This window comes from Aquarana catesbeiana, linkage group LG04, assembly GCF_042186555.1.
Source record: "Aquarana catesbeiana isolate 2022-GZ linkage group LG04, ASM4218655v1, whole genome shotgun sequence".
Taxonomy (NCBI): Eukaryota; Metazoa; Chordata; class Amphibia; order Anura; family Ranidae; genus Aquarana; species Aquarana catesbeiana.
Window position 1 is genome coordinate 635,357,733 of NC_133327.1, and position 21,770 is coordinate 635,379,502.

Below are 21,770 nucleotides of genomic sequence, written 5' to 3' on the forward strand. Positions count from 1 at the left end.
AGAGCAATAAACCTGTCAAATGTAAATAATAAAGATAAGCCCAGGAGGTGTCATGGACCTCGCTGGACTCATAGTGTGCTTTCATTTTTTACAATAGAGCTGAATTCCTGGAATTCAGCTTTAAAGTATTTGTCCAAGTAGCCAGCACTCAGGAGAAATTAATTACATTCTAGTTGTACAAAAGTACAATTGTCTTTTAGGCTGATCTCATAAACTTGTATATCTTAAAAAAAAAATAAAAACATTCATATGACTAAAAATGATATAAAACGACTATAGCTTTTCTTGAAATAACTTAGAAATGAGGGTTCAGCAGATTAAACCTTCTCACTTTAAGGGACCACATGACCTAAATATAAAGTTCATACATCAGTAGTCAGGGGTTAAGCAATGGGCACCAGCAGTCATTTTGCTGGTCTCCAAGGAAGGTCATCCGCTGTCCAAAAGTCACGGGGAAACCTTTGCTTCCAGCGCACAGACCATTCCGTATTATATGTGAGCAATATATATAATAAACATTCTCAAATTCCCCATCTGACATATTTTGTTACATTCTAAACCCCCTGACATTTGAAGCTTAAAAAAACTCAGGCCATTTTAAACAATTACCAAATGCAACTATATCTTTTTTTTTTTTAAGATATACAATAAAATCTACAGCTCTGAGACACAAGAAAAAGAAAAAAAAAATCATAAATGTCAAAACTCGCTCTGGGCAACAGATAGGGCTGTGGTGTTTCCCCTGATCTGCTGTAGCAATTTCTTACTTATCAGGATGTGCTTTATAACAATGGCAAATGTTCCAAAATTACAGCTGTTACACTGATCAGTGATCGAGCTAGACTGCTGTTATTGCACCATGTTCTCCTCTTGTACCTAGAGAGCAGTAAAGCTTCGATATAATAAAAGGCACCTGCATTTTAAATGAAATTTCAATTGAAAAACTTAACAGCCCTTCAAATTGCAGAATTTAACGCAGCCCAGTAAAGCTTAAATAACACTTTCCCTATGCACGTTGAAGCTTTTTTCTTTTTTTTTTCTTTCCATTCAAGGTGACTTGATTGTGTCGCGTGGTGAAATTATTTACAATTAAGGAAGCTCTCTGGGGGGCTCTGGAGCGCGTGCCGTTGCGCGGCGCCTATACGGGCATATGGCGGCTGGCTTTCAGTATGCGCTCGAGCTCTTGAACCTTTATGGTAATTGAATCTGTTAGATTTCTGAGTAGAGGAGGCATTAAAACCTGTTAACCCAAAGGTCAGGTGTGTGCGTTGTTTATTTATCAGGGGGCGAGAGAGCGCGATCGGCAGCTTCTGTCACAGTCACCATAAAAAATCACCTACAATATTAACAGGGAGTAGATAAATTGCAAAACATGGGTGAGAATTACAAATAGCGATGCTGAGCTGGAGGAAAATGAATGTACTGTATTGTGTTCAGAAACAACATACGGTGTATATAATAAAGAGTTATTTTTATTATTATTTCTGGAAGTTTGTTATGGCAAAATTAAAATCTGGTATTTAGCACATTAATATATTATTAGAGACAAGGAGGGCTAGACTGGGGGTAGGAGGGCATTTCCCTCTTGGGCCAGCAGCAATAAAATATGTTGAACTGGCCCTGAGTGCTCCCCATCCACACCTTGATCAGGACCCGCAGTCAGTGACAGCTCCTGGGTATTAAAGGTACTGTATAGGTTTGTTAGCTCATATAACAATATGCAATATAATAAAAGTTTGATTTTTTAGTTTAATACCTCTCTAAGTACTTTTTTGCTTGTATTTCCATTTATTTTACTTTGCCTACTGTCTGTTGGTGTTGTCATTTTAATGATCTTTTTCTGTAAATATTGTTGTTGCACCATTTTTCCTTTCTTTTATTAAAAAAATATTTAAAAACATTAGAGCTGATTGTCTAAATCAGCAGTCTCCTGACTGCAGCCTGTAGGCCAAATGCAGCCCCTTTCTTGCCTTTATATGGCCCTCGGGGCATCATTCCTCCAACTAACACTAGCAATGGGGCACTATTCCTCCCAATGACATCAACACTGTCATTGTCAGAGGCATTGTTTAGTCCAATTGAAGGACAATAAACTGGCCCTTGGCCTTTGCTATTGTTTGTGTGTAGAGCAGCTCTTCTCAACCTTTTTTCAACCCTTGAAACAACTTTGTGGTCTCATGGAGCCCCTGCTATAAATATCTATAACTACAACTCATGATACATTAGTGCAATGGTCACTGGGAAAATGCTCCTTACACTTGTGCTCACTGCTGAGAATTATACCCTTACAGATAACGAAAAAGATCAATGGTGTCAGTGGGAACTTATCTGAAAGGCAGAAAATGCTCATTGCTCAAGAAATCCCTAACAACCTCTGGAGGAACCCTACTTGAAAAACCCTGGTGTAGAGGGTTAACTGTGGAGCTAAAGTGGTTCTAAAGGCAACACATTTTGTACCTTAGTACCTTAGTACCTTACCTTTGTACCTTAGTGCATTCCTTGCATTAATGTAAAAAAAAAAAAAAACTCCCCACCACCTCCTTTACCCTCCTATCCCTAAACACTTTTCTGGATCCTCTCTGCTCCGTCCTGGCTGCACCAGCACTCCTCTCACTTCCTGGTCTCACAGGAGACACAGAAAGCAGTGGGAGCCATAGGCTCCTGCTGTTATCAGTCAAACTTCTTGAGGAGGGAGCAGGGGTGTGACTTACCTGCCCTGTGTGTGCCTATGGACTCACAGAGCCCAGCTTTAACGCGTGCCAACACAGGTGCTCCCACAGCTTGCTAAGGGGGCACCTAGAGGAGGGTGGAGCAGGCAGCACCAATGGGGGATTGCCAAAGAGGAGGTAAGGGATCACTCTGTGCAATATTGTTGCACAGAACAGGTAAGTATAACATCTTTTTTATTTTAAAGCAAAAAAAAATAAAAAAATATCCTTTAATATCACTTTAACTTCCAAATTATGACCCCAACAGTGCTCACTGGAACATTCCAAAGTTTAGAAATCCTTCTGTAACCAATGCCATCAGTATGTTTTGCAATAATAAGGTTGCGAAGGTCTTGAGAGAGCTCTTTGCTTTTACCAATCATAAGATGTTTCTTGTGTGACACCTTGGTAATGAGACACCTTTTTATAGGCCATCAGTTGAGACTGAACCAGCTGATATTAATTTGCACTGACAAGGGACAGGATTGCTTTCTAATTATTGATAGATTTCAGCTGGTGTCTTGGCTTTTCATGCCTTTTTGCACCTCCCTTTCATCATGTGTCCAATATTTTTTCCCTGTGCGTTTTATTTTTTTACACATAACTTCATTTCTGAACGTATTTGTTTTGGTTTCCTTGTATGTATGAATTGCATGGTTTGTTATCGACATGTGGGCAACATTTAATGTCTATAGCACCTTAGAAATATATTTACCTAGAAAATGGTGACATGTTTAATACTTATTTTACCCACTGTATGTGTTTAACCTTTTATGTAGCTATACATTCAAAGTGGAAAGGTAAATTTAAAGCTTCAGTTTGGGTTGATATTAAAATGTCCAATGCCATGGGCTCCGCTTGGCCTGCAGGATGCCCAAATGATTTGGACGGGCCCTCACTTACAATGCAGGAATGCAGGCCTTGCATGGCTGGGCAGCGAAGTGAAATGGCTTTGGGTGACTTAAATCTCCAAAGAGAAAGAAGCCTGCAGGAGTGAGGTAAAAGATAAGCATTTGTACTTATTCCTTTTCCCACCTTGCCAAACAAGCATCTGACCAGTGCAGTGGGGAGGGGGACCCCACTACATGATCTTAACAGCAACCTCAAGTGGGGCTTTACAAATAATAGTAAATTACAAAATGGCTTAAAAGCAATTTTATATATATATATATATATATATATATATATATATATATATATATAAAATATAAAAAGTCTACACGCCCCTGTTAAAATGTCAGGTTTCTGTGATGTAAAAAAAAGAGACAAAGATAAATCATTTCAGAACTTTTTCCACCTTTAAACTGCACAACTCAGTTGAACAACTTACTGAAATCTTTTAGGTGAAGGGAAGTAATAATAAAAAACTAAACTAATATGGCTGCATACGTGTGCACACCCTTAAACTAATACTTTGTTGAAGCACCTTTTGGTTTTATTACAGCACTCAGTCTTTTTGGATATGAGTCTATCAACATGACACATCTTGACTTGGCAATAGTTGCCCACTCTTCTTTGTAAAAACACCTCAAATCTGTCAGATTATGAGGGCAAATCCTGTGCACAGCCCTCTTCAGATCACCCCACAGATTTTCAATCAGATTCAGGTCTGGGCTCTGGCTGGGCCATTTCAGAACTTTAATTTTCTTCTGGTGAAGCCATTCCTTTGTTGCTTTGGATGTATGCTTTGGGTCCTTGTCGTGCTGAAAGATGAAGTTCCTCTTCATGTTCAGCTTTCTAGCAGAAGCCTGAAGGTTTTGTGTCAATATTGACTGGTTTTTGGAACTGTTCATAATTCCCTCTACCTTGACTAAGGCCCCTGTTCCAGCTGAAGAAAAACAGCCCCAAAGCATGATGCTGCCACCACCATGCTTCACTGTAGGTATGGTGTTCTTGTGGTGACGTGCAGTGTTGTGCTTGCGCCAAACATATCTTTTAAAATTATAGCCAAAAAGTTCAACCTTGGTTTCATCAGACCATAACACATTTTCCCACATGCTTTTGGGAGACTTCAGATGCCTTTTTGCAAAATTTTGCCAGGCTTGGATGTTTTTCTTTGTAAGAAAAGACTTTCATCTGTTCACTCTACCCCATAGCCCAGACATATGAAGAATACGGGAGATTGTTGTCACGTGTACCACACAGCCAGTACTTGTCAGATAATCCTGCAGCTCCTTTAATGTTGCTGTAGGCCTCTTGGTAGCCTTATGGCAAATTTTCTTCTTGTCTTTTCATCAATTTTGGAGGGACATCCAGTTCTTGGTAATGTCAATGTTGTGCCATATTTTCTCCACTTGATGATGACTGTCTTTGCTGTGGTCCATGGTATATCTAATGCCTTGGAAATTCTTTTCTATCCTTCTCCTGACTGATGCCTTTTAACAATGAGATCCCTTTGATGCTTTGGAAGCTCTCTGCGGACCATGGCTTTTGCCATAGGATGCGCTTAAGAAAATGTCTGGAAAGACTTACTAGAACAGCTGAATTTTTTTGTGGTTAATCAGAGGCACTTTAAATGATGGCAGGTGTGTACTGACTTCTGTTTAACATGAGTTTGAGTGTGATTGCTTAAATTGGATGTAAACCCAATGTCATCCTTTCTAAACTACTGCCATAGGGGTTATCTATAAGGATATACATACCTCCTGCATGTATCTTTACCTGTCAAATGTCTCCCTTCTGTCTGTTATTAGACCCAAAAAACTGCATATTCTATGGGTGGGTCTGTTGTCTGGAGCTCGATGGGTGGAGTCGTGATGTCAGTAGACTCCCCGCCCACCTCTACACTCCCCTTGTCAATATTAATTTTCTCTATGTATTTCTAACACTGAACTTCTGCTGGACTTCTGCTATGATCTCTAACATCCAGTGAAAAGACAGGAAAGTAACCACATGACTTCAGCATGCTAAATCATGCTGAGGTGTGGAACAGCCAATCCTTGCAGAGCTGCTGAAGAAAGGAGTGGGGGAGGGAATTAAAAAATACTGCATGTCTCTTAGGCTAGTGCACGAGATGTAAATCACCTGTCACTCACAGCAAGGGGGAGGATTTGACAAAGTTTTTCTCAGTTTGTCAAGAATTGTCTCACTGAACAATAAAAGGGGATTGCTCAGAGATGGATTAACTGTGTTTGGCAAGACTGGGCTCAAACAAATGATAGGAAATCTTATACTCTACAGTATGATAAAAAAAAAAAAAAATTCGGGTTTGCATCCACTTTAATTCTGAACACAGCTACGTCCTCAGTAATAAGAGGGTATGCACACTTGTGCAACCACATTATTTTATTTTTTTTATTTTTACTTCCCCACCCTAAAAGAGTGTTTTTCAATTGAGTTGTACAGTTTATAGGTCACATTAAAGGTGGATAAAGTTCTGAAATTATTTATCTTTGTCTCATTTTTTTGATATCACAGAAACCTGACATTTTAACAGATGTGTGTAGACTTTTTATATCCACTGTATATCTAGATTACAGGCTAAATTCATTAATGCTTTTAATTCAATAATGATTTTAATTCAATAATGATTTTGCCTAATATTATCCCAGAACATTTTGGTGGACATTGGTAGAATTTCACACAAGATTTGTCCAGTGGAAATTGAATTCCCTGGCACATGACAACATCAGTTCTTTAATAGGAGAAGGTATTTTATTTGACATTCTCTGAATTTAGTTTTACTAATATTTACCTGGTTTGAGATGTTGAATCATTGGATTTTTACTAAATAGGGGTGGTGACAACAATGAACCATGCCTGCAGAATGTGTCCAGAAACAGCCAATTGTAGTCTCCATCAAAAGCATGTTTAACAGACTGACAACGCAAGGACAGCTTGTTACCGTAACATGGGACTGAACAGAGACCTTCGTGGCAGGATTGTGGAGTATTATTTTAATGAAAGCTGCAGATTGAAAATTCTTGCAAATTATTATTGAAATTACATTAATATGCAAAAGCTTATTGAGGAGTTTTTGATTTTACACATACTTTAACCTGTATTACCAATGTATTTGTCTTTCACAGAACCAGGACCTATGAATCCGCCAGTTCTCTCCCATTTAGAATCAAGATCTGTAACAGTCACGTGGCCAGCCCCATCAAAACTCAATGGATTTATAACCCATTTTAACATTTACCAAAATGGGAGCCTGCAGGCAGTCGTCCCTGGAAACAGCTCACAACACATATTTCAAAATGTAACACCGTTCACAGCTTATCGCTATCAGCTGGAAGCATGCACCTCTGCTGGGTGTTCAATGTCCCAGGAGTCACTGGATGTGATGACTCCACCAGATGCACCAAGTGAAATTCCTCCACTCAATCTCCATTCCGATACTCCCACCTCTGTAATGATCAACTGGAGGCCTCCTCTTCATCCCAACGGTTTAGTAGAAAATGTTAGGATTGAAAGAAGATTAAAGGGTACAGATCATGTATATACCCTAGTAACATTACCTGGACATCACCCAATGCTCTATCTGGATAACACTAAGGTCATTAGCCCATGGAAAACCTATGAATATAGGGTTATCATGACCACTTTTAATGGGGGAAGCAACAGCAGTGAATGGGCAGAAGTCACAACGAGACCTGCGCGTCCTGTGGGTGTGCAACCACCAGAAGTAACTGTGTTGGGTCCATATATTGCAAAGGTATGTTTAAATCTACGTCTTTGAAGATACGTCAACTTCTCTTTTAAATGTTAGTGATCCCATTGCTAGAAACCAGTAATTTACACTATAAGGCCAAAGTTCATGAACACCAGACCTACACAATTACACAATATGGCCAATATATATGCACATAACAAAAAAGGAGAAAAGGGAACCAATAGAATATGGTACATGGATGTACTGACCGGTATCATTCCACACACTAATATTGGGTGGGACTCTGTGATAAAAAGACATATGAAGGAGTGTGCACTGTGTCAGAAAGACGACTCAGTACTAAGTGTCACATGGATGAGCCCTGGGAAATAATTACCGGACTGAAAAAGTAATGAATTAAATAATTTTATTGAAAAAAGATCAATTATTAAAAATACAGCAAATCCACACCTGACACTATGAATAGACATAAGGGTCTGGGGACAAAGACAGACAACAAACACACATAGAACAACGATAGACACCACCCAAAAAATTCATCAATTAGTACTGTAAATACAAATTGCGGTAAACCGCATCATCACCAAGCCTAATGAATTGTATAAGGAGGCAACGGCTGTTGCAATTTCAGAGTTGTAATATGAAAAGGTATAGCAATGTATATGACAGTCCGTGGTTGAAATACAGGGCAATATGACAAAGTCAATCCAAGGGATTGGAGAAAAGGGGGAGATGAAGGCAGGGAGCCGTCTGCAATTACAGATCAAGTAAAGTCCACTAAGCTATAGATGATAATGAGAGCTATGTGTCCACAGACTGAAACGTGATCCAGATATGTGAATGAATGGTTTAATTAATTCAATCAATTATTTCCCAGGACTCATCCATTTGACACTTAGTACTGAATCGTCTTTCTAACACAGTGCACATTCCTTCACAAGTATATATGCACACCCCACCAAAATTTTGCTTTTGGGTGTTTCCAAGAAAGAGACCTGTTATAGCATACAAAATCATTTTAGACAGTTTTGTGTTTCCAACCTTGTGGCAACAGTTTAGAGAAGACATGTTCCACCATAAAGACATGGTTTGATGAGTTTGGTGTGGAGGAACTTGCTCAGAGCCCTGATCTCAACCCTACTGAACACCTTTAGAATGAACTGAATCACTAGTCGCAAGCCACATTTTCTGGTCCAATTTCAGTACCTGTCCTCATAAATGCTCTCTTAGCTGAATGGGCATACACTCCTACAGACACACCTTAAAATCTTGTGGACACCCAGAAGGGTGGAGGTTGATAGAGCTACAAATAGGGGATCTAGCTCCATATAAATAGCCATGGGTTTGGAATGAGATGTTCAACAAGCTCATGTACTGTATGTTTGATGGTCAGGTGTCCACAAACCTTTGTCCATATAGTTTATGACAACATATTTTGCAGCTTATTACAGAAAAGAAACCTAAAATTGATGGTCTCTATGACCCTCATTGGGACACATGTGCACACTGTTAATGGATAAAATGTCTAAAAGGTAATATTTTAGTTACCTAAATCACTGCACCGTTAAAGAGACCCTGTCAATGGAAAAAAAATATAAGAATAAATTGTTGCAGATATGAAGTGCAGGCATCAGCAGCAATTTGAAAACCTTGCCCTTATGGCCAAATCCTAGGCTTTGCTGACAGGCAAAGCTCAACAGTTCCTGATGCCGCTGAAGCTTGCCCACCCTCTGCTGATTGCTGTACATTCTTAGTGACCCATTAAACAGGCTATCATAGGGATGGACCAATAGGAACATAAGGACAGCAGGAAGTAGTAGCAGGCTCTGCCTCTACCCTGAAGTATCAGAGCTTTGCCTGTCAAAGAAAACTTCTTCAATGGGTTTTTGATGGTATGATTTTTATAAAATTAGTTCCTTGCAAGAATTTATCTATTCATTAAAAAAAACATTATTAAGGATCATGGTCTTGCAGTTGGGGGCACCTTGTCTGACCTCAGGCTTGGCTTAAAAAGCATGTGGTAGCATGGGACAAAGTACTATGTGTACTTTGTCCCCTGGGGGACAGAACTGTCAAATAAAAGTGAGAGTTACTATTTAAATAGATACTAAAGTCTTGTTTTCTTTCTATAAAAATAACAAACATGTTATACTTACCTGCTCTGTGCAGTGGTTTTGCACAGAGTAGCCCATATCCTCTTCTTCTCAGGTCCCTCATCGGCGCTCCTGGCCCCTCCCTACTGTTGAGTGCCCCCACAGCAAGTAGCTTGCTATGGGGGGAACCTGAGCTGAGCTGTGTCCTTTCAAACACGGAACCTCAGTTCGGCCCTGACCCTCTCTCTTCTCATTGGCTAACTGACTTTGATTGACAGCAGCTGGAGCCAATGGCACCGCTGCTGTGTCTCAGCCAATTAGGAGAGAGAGAGTCCCAGATGGCCGGGACACTCGTGGACATTGCTGGATCGAAAGAGGGCTTAGGTAAGTATTTGGGGGGCTGAGGAGGCTAATGAACACAGAAGTCTTTTTTATTTTAATGCATAGAATGCATTAAGATAAAAAAACCTTTTGCCATACAACCACTTTAAGGCCCGAATCTTAATAAAACACGTTTTACTTAGATAAAGTGGGGAAGAATAAGGGCCTCTATCACCTTTTATTTCTCTCTGTGTCTATATTCTTAAGATTTCCCCTTACATCTGTTTAACTCTAGACAGGGTAATGCCGCGTACACACGAGCGGACTTTACAACAGACTTTGCCCGGCGGCCGGGATTTCGTCGGACAATTCGATCGTGTGTGGGCTCCAGCGGACTTTGTTTGCTCAAAAGTTGGACGGACTTAGATTTGAAACATGTTTTAAATCTATCCGTCGAACTCAAGTCCGGTCAAAAAGTCCACTCGTCTGTATGCTAGTTCGACGGACAAAAAGCCACGCTAGGGCAGCTATTGGCTACTGGCTATGAACTTCCTTATTTGAGTCCGGTCGTACGTCATCACGTACGAATTCGACAGACTTTGGTGGATTGTGTGTAGGTAAGTCCGTTCATTCAGAAAGTCCGTCGTAAAGTATGTCGAAAAGTCCGCCGGGCAAAGTCTGCCGTAAAGTCCGACCGTGTGTACGCGGTATAAGAGGGAAACCAACCCACTAGTGACAACATCAGCAATAACAAAAATGTTGCTTCCCTACTGTGATAGACCATTTTTTACTGCAGTATACATTCCCACTGGGGGCATTTCACTTCCTGTTCTGTGACATCTGTAATATTGACCATAAATAAAGAGAAATGTCACAAACAAGAGCACAGACAGCATTAACAAGTTTGAGTAGGGACTGAATGTGCAAGTAGGAGAGTGCAAAAAGCTGTATATGTAAAGTCCAGATTTCATTTTATCCAGACTCCTATTTCTAGATCAACCACACTACTGTAATTACCTCTCAAGATCCCTCCATTTTTCTTCCAGTCCAGTGTACACTTTGTTCAACAGCACCAAGCTCTGATGAAGGGGGACCCATTAAAGCCCTGAAACACGTTGGATTTCTATGACATACAGTCTGAATAATGTTGAACCTGAAATTATCACATTCTGCTTTTAGCACATTCCTACTTGCACACCCAGCCTCTATTAAAGCAAAGAGCCAACCTTCAACCATTGCTTCTGGGAGAGTGGCCTAAACCAAATCATTCCCTCCACACTGCTTAAAACCTGAAGGTGATCATTGACTACTTTAAGAGATCTAGTGCCCTGCAAATGTCGCCTACTTCCATCAACCAGTTGTAAGCAACCACACGTTGACAGAAGTTCTATTCTTCCACTCTCTATGTCAGCGGTCGCCAACCCGTGCTCCATGGATCACTGATGGTCTACGAGCAAATTTGGGTGGTCGCCAGGGGTTCTGCTACAAGTCAACATTGTGGCGGATGTAAACCAATGTTTTTCCAGTGTTGTTCTCAATGCATGCTGACAGGCAATACTGACAATGCGCATTGGTACCTGATACCTCCTCTGTAGTTCTGGCTCCTGTGAACTCAGAAGGAGGCACCGGGAGTAGCGAGAGGTGAAGAAGGAAGGGGGGGACTTCCAATGGCAGCACTGAACACAGACTGTGGGAGGGAGCATGGAGCTCGAGCACTTGACTGGATAAGGAGGTGAGATCCAATGATGAGTCTGAGTAAGTTTGCAGTGTGATGCAGAGTGTGGGGGGGGAGCCGGAGCATTGTGTGTGTATAAAGCCGGGTTCACACCTATGCGAATTTCCCCGCATCCACTTCGCAAAGCAGGAGAATGTGATTGGCTCCCTATGGAGCCGGTTCACATATCTCCGTTGCGGCTGTGGAGTGCACTGCACATAAACGCTGTGCGTCTTGGCTCCGTTTCAGGGCTGAATTCAGGCATAGAATCAGCCCTGATTCGTTCCTGAAATGGGGAACAGGGACGCACAGCGCTCCTGTGCACTTCTGTGCCATCCGCAGCGGGTTACAGTGTGAACCCAGCCTAAGGCATGTAAAGTTCACGTTAGTGGTCTGCAGCATTCAAGATTGCGAGTTTAATGGTCAGTGAGTTCCCAAAGGTTGGCGACCACTGCTGTATGTAAAACTAATGCCCCGTACACACGATCAGACTTTCGGACAACAAAACCGTGGATTTTTGTTCGAAGGATGTTGGCTCCAACTTGTCTTGCATACACACGGTCACACAAATGTTGGCCAACAATTAGGAATGTAGTGACATACAAGACGTACGTGATATCTCCATTACGAACGCTAGTTTTACAAGACCGAGTGCTTCTGGCTCGTACTTGATTCCGAGCATGCGTGGACTTTTGTCCGATGGACTTGTGTACACACGATTAGAAAGCCTGACAACAAACATTTGTTGGCGGAAAATTTGAAAACCTGCTAGCCAACATTTGTTGGTGGAAAGTCCAACAACAAATGTCCGATGGAGCATACACACGGTCGGACTTACCGCCAACAAGCTCACATCCAACATTTCCCTTCCGAAAATCAGATCGTGTGTACACGGCATAAGAAAAATGTTTTCTCTGGAGTTGAGCTTTAATTTATATGATGTATTTGCTATAGAAGAAAGCATTCCCCATTCACAGAACTAAAAATAATGCTGGTTCGTAAGGCTACCTAAGAAGTTTCCAATTATTTGTAGAAATCATCAGGGATGAAGCTCGTGAGGGCTGCATAACTACTATTGTTTTGGCTCACAGACAAACTTAATTCAAGGGAAATTAGTGTATCCAAACAAGAGGGATTTTTGTAGCTTTGAAGCCTCTTTTGTGTAAATACATGCATGCTTCCATGGATATAGCCTTGTACATATGCCAAAATCACTGCTACAGTGATCTGATCAGCGGCTCATAAAGCATTTCACATTTGCAAGAGTGCTGCGAGAGGTTCGACTTCTGAAGGTTCTTTCAACTATGTGCGTATTTATAAAAAGCCACACTGAATATTTTTATGTTGCAAGTGTAATATGGTAGTACCTTATTTTCAGTATTTTCCTCAGGCACATATGGGAAGTTTATATTAAAAAATCTGCAAAACAGAATAATAATTTATTAAAATAATTCCAACAGTAATGGGAATGATTTCAATTGAAAAATGTTTTAAAATAAATTTAAGGTTAAATACAATGCATGATAAGGACATCATGCATGGGGCTGTATGTACTATAATGGGTTTGGGGGGGGGGGGGGTGTATTGGGCATTCAGGATAGATGGGGCAGCAACAAGCCTTAAAGATTGGGATTGACCGTTTTATCATGGGGTGGGGGAGGGCTGACCAGTTTTTCTCATAGCCTGAATGCTGGAATGCTTTAGGGCCCTGGTGCCTAACCTGCAACCCAGTGGCCACATGGAGCCCTTTGGCACTTCTTGTGTGTCTCTTGGGACCCTTGCAGATAGTAATCTGTGTTTTTCTATTGCCCAGTTATAGTAGTGATGTCTAACACCCTTATGTAACATGTCTTCAGTCTTTGACTGTCTCCTGAAGCATATCCCCAGACTCCAACAACTTCTATAACAAGTCCACAGTCTCTGATAGTCTCATGCAGCATGTCTGCAGTCTCTGAAGATTTTTTGTATTATGTTTGCAATCTCCTACCATCTCTTGTATTATGTCCACAATCTCCTACCATCTCTTGTATTATGTCCAAAATCTCTGACCATCTCTTGTATTATGTCCAAAATCTCTGACCATCTCTTGTATTATGTCCACAATCTCTGACCATCTCTTGTATTATGTCCACAATCTCTGACCATCTCTTGTATTATGTCCAAAATCTCTGACCATCTCTTGTATTATGTCCAAAATCTCTGACCATCTCTTGTATTATGTCCACAATCTCTGACCATCTCTTGTATTATGTCCACAATCTCTGACCATCTCTTGTATTATGTCCACAATCTCTGACCATCTCTTGTATTATGTCCACAATCTCTGACCATCTCTTGTATTATGTCCACAATCTCTGACCATCTCTTGTATTATGTCCACAATCTCTGACCATCTCTTGTATTATGTCCACAATCTCTGACCATCTCTTGTATTATGTCCAAAATCTCTGACCATCTCTTGTATTATGTCCAAAATCTCTGACCATCTCTTGTATTATGTCCACAATCTCTGACCATCTCTTGTATTATGTCCACAATCTCTGACCATCTCTTGTATTATGTCCAAAATCTCTGACCATCTCTTGTATTATGTCCACAATCTCTGACCATCTCTTGTATTATGTCTACAATCTCTGACCATCTCTTGTATTATGTCCACAATCTCTGACCATCTCTTGTATTATGTCCACGATCTCTGACCATCTCTTGTATTACTGTATGTCCACAATCTCTGACCAGTCTGCGGTGTCATCAATACAAGGAAGTGGGGGGTAATAGAACCACACTGGCGAAAAGGAACAAACTAACTAGCAGGTCCTACGGGGGTAGTGCGCTTCATAAACATAATACAATGTTTATGAAGCGCACTACCCCCGTAGGACCTGCTAGTTAGTTTGTTCCTTTTCGCCAGTGTGGTTCTATTACTCCCCACTTCCTTGTATTGATGACACCGTAGACTGTCTTGAACAAATAACATGAACTTTATTCTTTCCATTAGTATATCACAGAAAGAATGTGAATACATCTTCCAGAAATATGAGCTGCCTTCTTAACTTGGTTCCTGTAATGGTCTGCAAATCTTCTCCCTCCTGTTCACTACTACTTCCCAACCACACAGCATCTCCAATTTAAGTCCGAAGAACAATACTCTGAATAGAGTTCTTGGACTGACTGTTAGGATTTCTCCCAGGTGATCCTCAGCACCCTCAGTCTTTGGAATTACTGTTCCTCTGGGTTTGCACTCACGTGTACATTTGAGCAACCGTCCATGCTTGCCATAGAGGGTCCTCTTCCAGTCCTTCTGTTGGTAGTAGCAGCCTTCTCCTTTTAGATATTGCAGATTGTCCACAATCTCTAACCATATCTTGTATCATAGCCATAATCTTTGACTATATCCTGTTGTGTCTGCTGTCTCTGATAACTAATATTAAAATGTAAGTTTGACTTTAGTTTGACATGACTGCCTTCATAGATCATGTGATGGTGCTGACCAATCAGAATACATTTGGTCCATACTGGCAGCGCTGTACAGATAGTACAGAAAGCAGCAGGGATTTCAAATTCCTGGTCCATTGGAGAGACTTTAGAGAAATTTGATATCTAAGATTTGCGGGAGGTAAGTACAGCGGGGACCAAGGGGGTGGGGAGGGGGACCGGTGTTAGGTCACCTTTTCAGATTCCATATTTGAGGCCCCCAATATTAAAAAATATTAAGAAATATTAAGAAAAGAAAGTTGAACACCACTGCTTTAGGGGCTCCAGAGATGTTTAGAAAGACTTTACATAACCGTGGTAGGCTATGGGTGTTCAAATATTTACATATTCCGAACCAGCAGTAAATGCATTTTGAAATAAGGCCTTTACTAAACTCTGCAGCTACAGGCACACAGTAAAGCAATTCATCCTCAAAATTAACAAGAAAAATAGTGAAGTTATTCAATCAGGTCTCAGCATTCTTCTCTTTCCTTAGGCTGGTTTCACATCCATGTGATGCACCAAAATTCATGCATTATTAGATTTTACCATGTTTTTTGGTATGGCGGATTATTTGTTTAAATGGGCTGCCTGCCGCAACTAAATTGCACTAAAGAAGAGCGTGAACTTTTTAAAAAAAAATTGTGCTGCACCAAAACATATAGTTATTTTGTTACTATGCATTTTGTTGTGCGATTTCTCCGGCAGTTTAGTATGGTTCATTGACGTGCCATTAAGAATTAAAGGCACCGTTACACACCGCCAAAAAAAATTCACTTTTTTTCTGTGCTACCAGAATGTGCACAATTTTGCTTGTTTCCCTGCATCGCACAAGTTTGAATGGAACTTTACTGTGCACCTGATTTGTGTTTGCTTCAGAGATTAGAAGGCTGGCGGGCTAACAACTTACTGCTGGGAGGAGGAGCAGAACTTGCAAAATTAAACAGTACTTTCTCCTCTAAGCTTTAAAAATGTATTGGGTTTTGAGCTACAGAGCTCAGTTCAGGCTTTTTTGGCCTGTTTTTAAGCTTACTTATTTCCTGTTAAGGTTTTGTAAATATTTTTCTATAGATTTACTAATGAACTACCCAACTAAGCTGCACTCCACTGTCCTTTTTTCTCACTTGTGGGTGTGAATTATAAAATTAAGCCATGTATTAGCTTGTAGGACTTCTCCACACCGCCATATAAAAGCACTGGGCCAATGATTGGCAAATTGCCAAGCAAAAAAAAGGTGAGACTTTGCAGCAGGGAAAAGAAGCAGTTAAAGGTCATGTATGGCTTTTTTTGGCCACACTTCTCCTATGGATCACAGGAGTGTAGTTCATTCTGCACTCCTGTGACCATAGGTGTACGCAGCCTATTACATTAGGGTGTGCACCCCAAAGCTCAAACACACATATGTGTGTGTGTGTGCATATAACTATATATATATATATATATATATATATATATATATATATATATATATATATATATATATATATATATATATAAATACTGCAATATTGTGGCAGACATTCGGACACTAACTGACACTTTTGACACTTTGTGGGCACCATTGACACTAATACAGTGATCAGTCCTAAAAATATGCACTGTCACTGTACTAATGACACTGGCTGGGAAGGGGTTAACATCAGGGGAGATCAAAGGGTTAAATGTGTGTCTAACCAGTGTTTGTGTACTGTGTGGGATGTGCTTTTACTGGGGGGGGGGGGGGTCCTGTGTTTCCTTTGCAGAAACACAGGATCAATGTCTTCCCTACTGACAGAACTGCAATCTGCCTGTGTTCACATAGAACATCGAGTCCATGGTACCCGCAGATCAGCTCCCGCTGCATATAAGCACAGCATGAGCGGGTCGCTGGCGGCACCAATGCGCGCCCCCAGACTGGTAAGTGCTGGATCACTAGGTAAATGATCCTGCGCAGAAGAGCTGTCTTGCCGCTGTATATGTAAGTTATACGGTGGCAAGCGATTAAAATTTGTACAGAGCACAGGGGTCGAAAGTATTCAATAGTAACCAGAGTTTTATAGAGTAGGTCAGGGTGAATAGTGAAGGGTGGGGATGCAGTGTTCTATGGGGTGGAGGCGGGGTGTATAGTGAGGGGTGCAGTGTTCTGTGGGGTGGGGGAGGAGTAGTGAGGGGTACAGTGTTCTATGAGGTGGGGCAGGGTGTATAATGAGGGGTACAGTGTTCTATGAGATGGGGGCAGGGTGTATAGTGAGGGGTACAGTGTTCTATGAGGTGGGGGCAGGGTGTATAATGAGGGGTGTAGTGTTCTATGGGGTGGGGATGAGTGTATAGTGAGGGGTGCAGGGTTCTCGTGATCAGTATGAGGTGAGGGGTGCAGGGCACATGGGAGGTGCAGGAAGGGGAGAGGGCTCCCACACAGGGTCAGGAGAGGAGTCGAGGGCAAGGGATAGTGTCCGAGGGGATCCCAAATAGCCTGACAGGGTCAGAGGGACCGCGAATAAGGGCCCTCTGTACAAATCAGAGCCGGGAGGAACCAGGCAGGGAGGGTGCAGCTGGTACTCACGATTTGGGCAGCAGTGGAGCCTGGCCTCATCCTGTAGCACATCCGCTTGGCTGGGCGGGTGAGTCAACACAACGAGGGAGGGACCCAGGGACCACAGAAGGGATCCACACAGCCAGCCACACACTGCACCCGTACACCCTGTGCGCACGCCTATGCCTGTGACCCATTTCCAGCTAATAGTGGGCTAAAACTTGCTGTCAGCTAACGTCAAGGAGCCAGTCCAGGCTCTGAAAAGATCCTGATCATAAATCCTCTGAGAGCATGAGCCAGTCACTCCCACCCCCTCCACAGCCCTGCGCTCCAGTGAGCGCTGGAGGGGCAGAGCAGAGAGCTGTTGACTGACAATCACCAGCTCTTTGCAGCCTGAACACTGAGAGCTGAGCAGTCAGCGGTGTTTGATTGCTCAGTTCTCGGTCTTAGAGCTTGTGGGGGACAGATGCAGCATCGGACTTATGCTGCATTCACCCATTCACATAGATGAGTATATATATATTTTTTAATGAATCCCAAACTTCTCTTTTAAACCTAAATTCTGGTGAGTTAAAAAAAAAAAAAATAACGTAGGTGCTCTACCACACTTATCTAATTCCACAGTCCTGTGTAAGCCGATGCTGTGCTAATTTTCACTTCTCTGCGGACAGGCTCTTGGCAACATCATGTACAATGCAGAACCATGGCCAATGGCCACTGGTCCTGCATTGTAGATTATGGCATTGGAGGGGGAGGGGGGGCACATGGCTGGGTAAGAAGAGGGGATCTATGGGCTGGTTGTCATTACCTGAATCATTTAGGAGGAAGCCTGCAGGACCCTAAAACTCTCCATTACATCCTACCTAGACCAAATGATTATTATATCCTGAATATATTGGGAGTGTTCATCTTTAAGGGATAAGTTCACCTTTTAGAAAAAAATATAAATGCACATTTTTTTGCAGGTAAAAAAATGTGCATTCAATATTTATTTCTTTTGGAGCCTGTAAAGCATTGCACCAGCGATCAGCTGTGCTGGTGCCATGTAGGTCTCCTTCAGATCAGTCAGTATATCTGTGTACCTCTTAGGGGCAAGCAGATACACTAAAAGGGAGAAATCAATTAACTACCACGGGGTTCCTCAGTGCCATGGTAGTTCATTGAGAACTACAAGCTGACAACCGCATAGGTTGTCGGAGTTTTTAGTTCATTCACACGCAGAGCTGCATGAAGGAATGACGCGGCCGTGTGTGCAGAGCCACGCACGGCCTGTGCTGATTTTAAAAAGTGACCGCTAGTACGGGAAACTTCTTCCTGTACTTCGGGAAACTTCTTCCCGTACTGCTGTCACAGGGAGCTGGGGAGAATTAACCAAAAAAAGGTTCACTAAATCCACAAGGACTTTTTTTTTACCACTACTATTCCTTTATATTGGCTTTTAAAATTTACAAATGCACCAGTTTAGAATTTGGATGAAAGGTTTAGCACTGGGAAACACTGTTTTAAAGATAAAAAGTGCATTTTATATACAACTATATAGATCGGACCAAAATGAGGGACAAATGAGGGGGGAAGAGGGACAGAGGGACATTGCCCCAAATCAGGGACAGTCCCTCGAAATCAGGGACAGTTGGGAGCAATGCTTAAGGTATAGGAACGCACTGGATATCCAGCAATAGTACAATGGCAGTGAAGATATCCAGTGCATCCCCTCACCATTTCACCAACAGCACAAACAAATAGCAACCACCCCAACCTATAACTGGCCTTTGCAGTAAGGAGCACATGGAAGTGTGACGCATGTCAAAAAAACAGCAAACAAAAATTCCCCGCTCACTTACCAGCCAGCCTGCCAGAAACCGAATTGACCCTGTCTAATAGTCCACGTTAAAAATAAGGGATTTTATTTGCAAACATTTGCAAATATACTGTATGCGTAAGTTGCTGTGGCCACATCACGGCACCCCACAGTACTGCAGTCCTAAGCACACTCTACTGCCTGCATGCCCGAGCTACGAGCAGACGGATTCCAGGAAGTAATTGTTACATGAATCATCTGCCCTTTTTCAAGATGGCTATGGCTAGGAAGTGATTTCTCAACAAAATAAAGCATGGAGATGTAGATGGATAGATGAATTTGCTTTGAATATTAAAAATGAATTTGTGTTTTCAGTTTTGTGCTGCTCAGATACAGTTGAGCTCCGCTTTAGGTGAACCTGTTGCTTTGCCTTACATGGTCAAAGTACACCTCAACTTCAGCTTTGCTTCATACAATTTATCTGTCCTTCACAAAACACAGTTTTGCTTTACAAAACTTGCTGTAATCGCTAACCTGCATCATTTGAATACAATACGGACTCATAATGAGGATGCCTATCAGAAGTTCTGACTTTGCTTGCTCCACACGTATTGACTCAGAAAGTGCTGAAGCTAGAGGATCAGCATGATAGCCACAGAAGTATAATTTCCAGAAGGAGGTCATCAATAGCCGCCTCTGTATTTCTCAAATGACAGGTTTACTTTGGTTTGTATATCTTTCCCACCGCTTGATGAAACTGTGAGACCACTTACTGGCTCTATTATGCAGTTTTAAATATCTGTTTTATGTATCCACAAATCCTGCGCAGCATACCAACGCCGGAGATTGAGACCTGCTTTGTGCATTTAATGACCCTTATTAAATTCCAACGGATGTCTACAGGCTTTTACAACATCACTGCCTGAGTGAAGGCCATCAATTTTCAGCTGTCTCTCCAGGTTCCATGATTAATTTATGGTCATTAAATGGACACAAATATTTGTCATTATGGTAAATTTAGTGTAGGGCATAACACCCCCCATTTTGTCATGTTATTCGCTGCTAATTATGTGTGTATCATAACCATGTGATGACTTCCACGTTGCATACAGATCGGATTTGGCAAGAGTTTGGCCGTGTGTTAGAATGGTATTCTCCTGTAAGGATTCCAGCAGTGTGCTGTAACTTGTATCTGTGTCAGAATGTCCCCCCTCAAGACTCAATCAGAGGTACCATGTGACAAGGTGACAACACCAGAGAGCAATTTTAAAGACATTTGTCACTCCATAACATGAAGTGCCTGAGCAAGGACCCACATGGTAGAACCTCTCTGCTGCCTTTGACACAGTTGACCACCTCCTCAAAAAAAAAAACTTCACTCCTTTGGCCTTTGTGACTGTACTCCTTGCTGGTTCTCATCCTACTTATCCCACCACACCTTACAATTTTACTTCCTCCTCCCTCTTCCTTTTTCTGTCGGAGTCCCCCACGGTTCTGTTCTTGGACCTCTCCTATTCTCGATCTACACCTCCTCCCTGGGTCAGCTGATCGCCCCCCATGGCTTCCAATATCATTTCTATGCTGGTGACACCCAAATCTCTCTACCCCTTAGCTCACTCCATCAGTCTCCTCACGCATTACTAATTTACTAACAGACATATCAGCCTAGGTATCACACCACTTCCTTAAACTCATTCTATCCAAAACCAAGCTTGTAATATTTCCTCCCCGTAATACCCCTTCCCTGACTTCTCTTTTAAGATCGATGGACCAACTATCAACCTGCCCCCACGTGCCAGGGTGCTAGGTGTAATCCTGGACTCTGAACTCTCCTTTTGTCCCCACATCCAATCAATGTCCAAGGTTTGTCGCCTCAACCTCTGCAATATCTCCAAAATTTGCCCCATCCTAACCAATGACACCACAAAGCTGCTAATTCACTCCATGGTCATCTCTTGCCTCGACTACTGCAACTTCCTACTCATTGGCTTATCTTTGCTAGGGATGAGCCCAATGTTCGAGTCGAATGTAAGTTTAACTCGAACATCGGGTGTTTGCTGGTTCAGTGAATACCAAACATTATGGAGCGTTCGCGGCAAATTCAAGTGTCGGGGAACACCCCATAATGCACTTGCAATATCGCAGTGCATTGGCTTCCTGTGATTGACCAAAGCATGCAGGTCAGGTGAATGCTTTATTCAATCGCAGCGCACTCTGCTGAGAGAGCCATAATTGGTCAAAGGCAGGGTGCCTTTGGCCAATCATGGCTCAGGGGGCTAAGTCCACGCCCCACACTATCTAAGGCTGCTTACATAGCGGCCGTACATAGTGTAATGAATGAGAGCAGCAAAATTAAATTTCTAAAGGAAAAAATGTAATGTAAAACTGCTCGCGGCTCTAATGTATTGTCGGATCCCCCAGTCCATTACCAGGCCCTTCAAGTCTGGTATGAATATTAAGGGGAACCCGGCGCCAAAATAAAAATAAAATGGTGTGGGGGTCCCCCCTAAATCCATACCAGGCCCTTCAGGTCTG

The 21,770-nt window shown here is 41.9% G+C and overlaps 1 protein-coding gene across 1 annotated transcript in view; it reads left to right on the forward strand.

Annotated features, from left to right (window-relative positions):
* Positions 1-21,770, forward strand: part of USH2A (usherin) — a 1,400,924-nt gene that overhangs the window by 870,409 nt on the left and 508,745 nt on the right. The window contains exon 42 of the mRNA XM_073628975.1: positions 6,737-7,365. Within this exon, the coding sequence (XP_073485076.1) occupies positions 6,737-7,365 (629 nt within the window). The remainder of the gene's footprint in view (positions 1-6,736; positions 7,366-21,770) is intronic.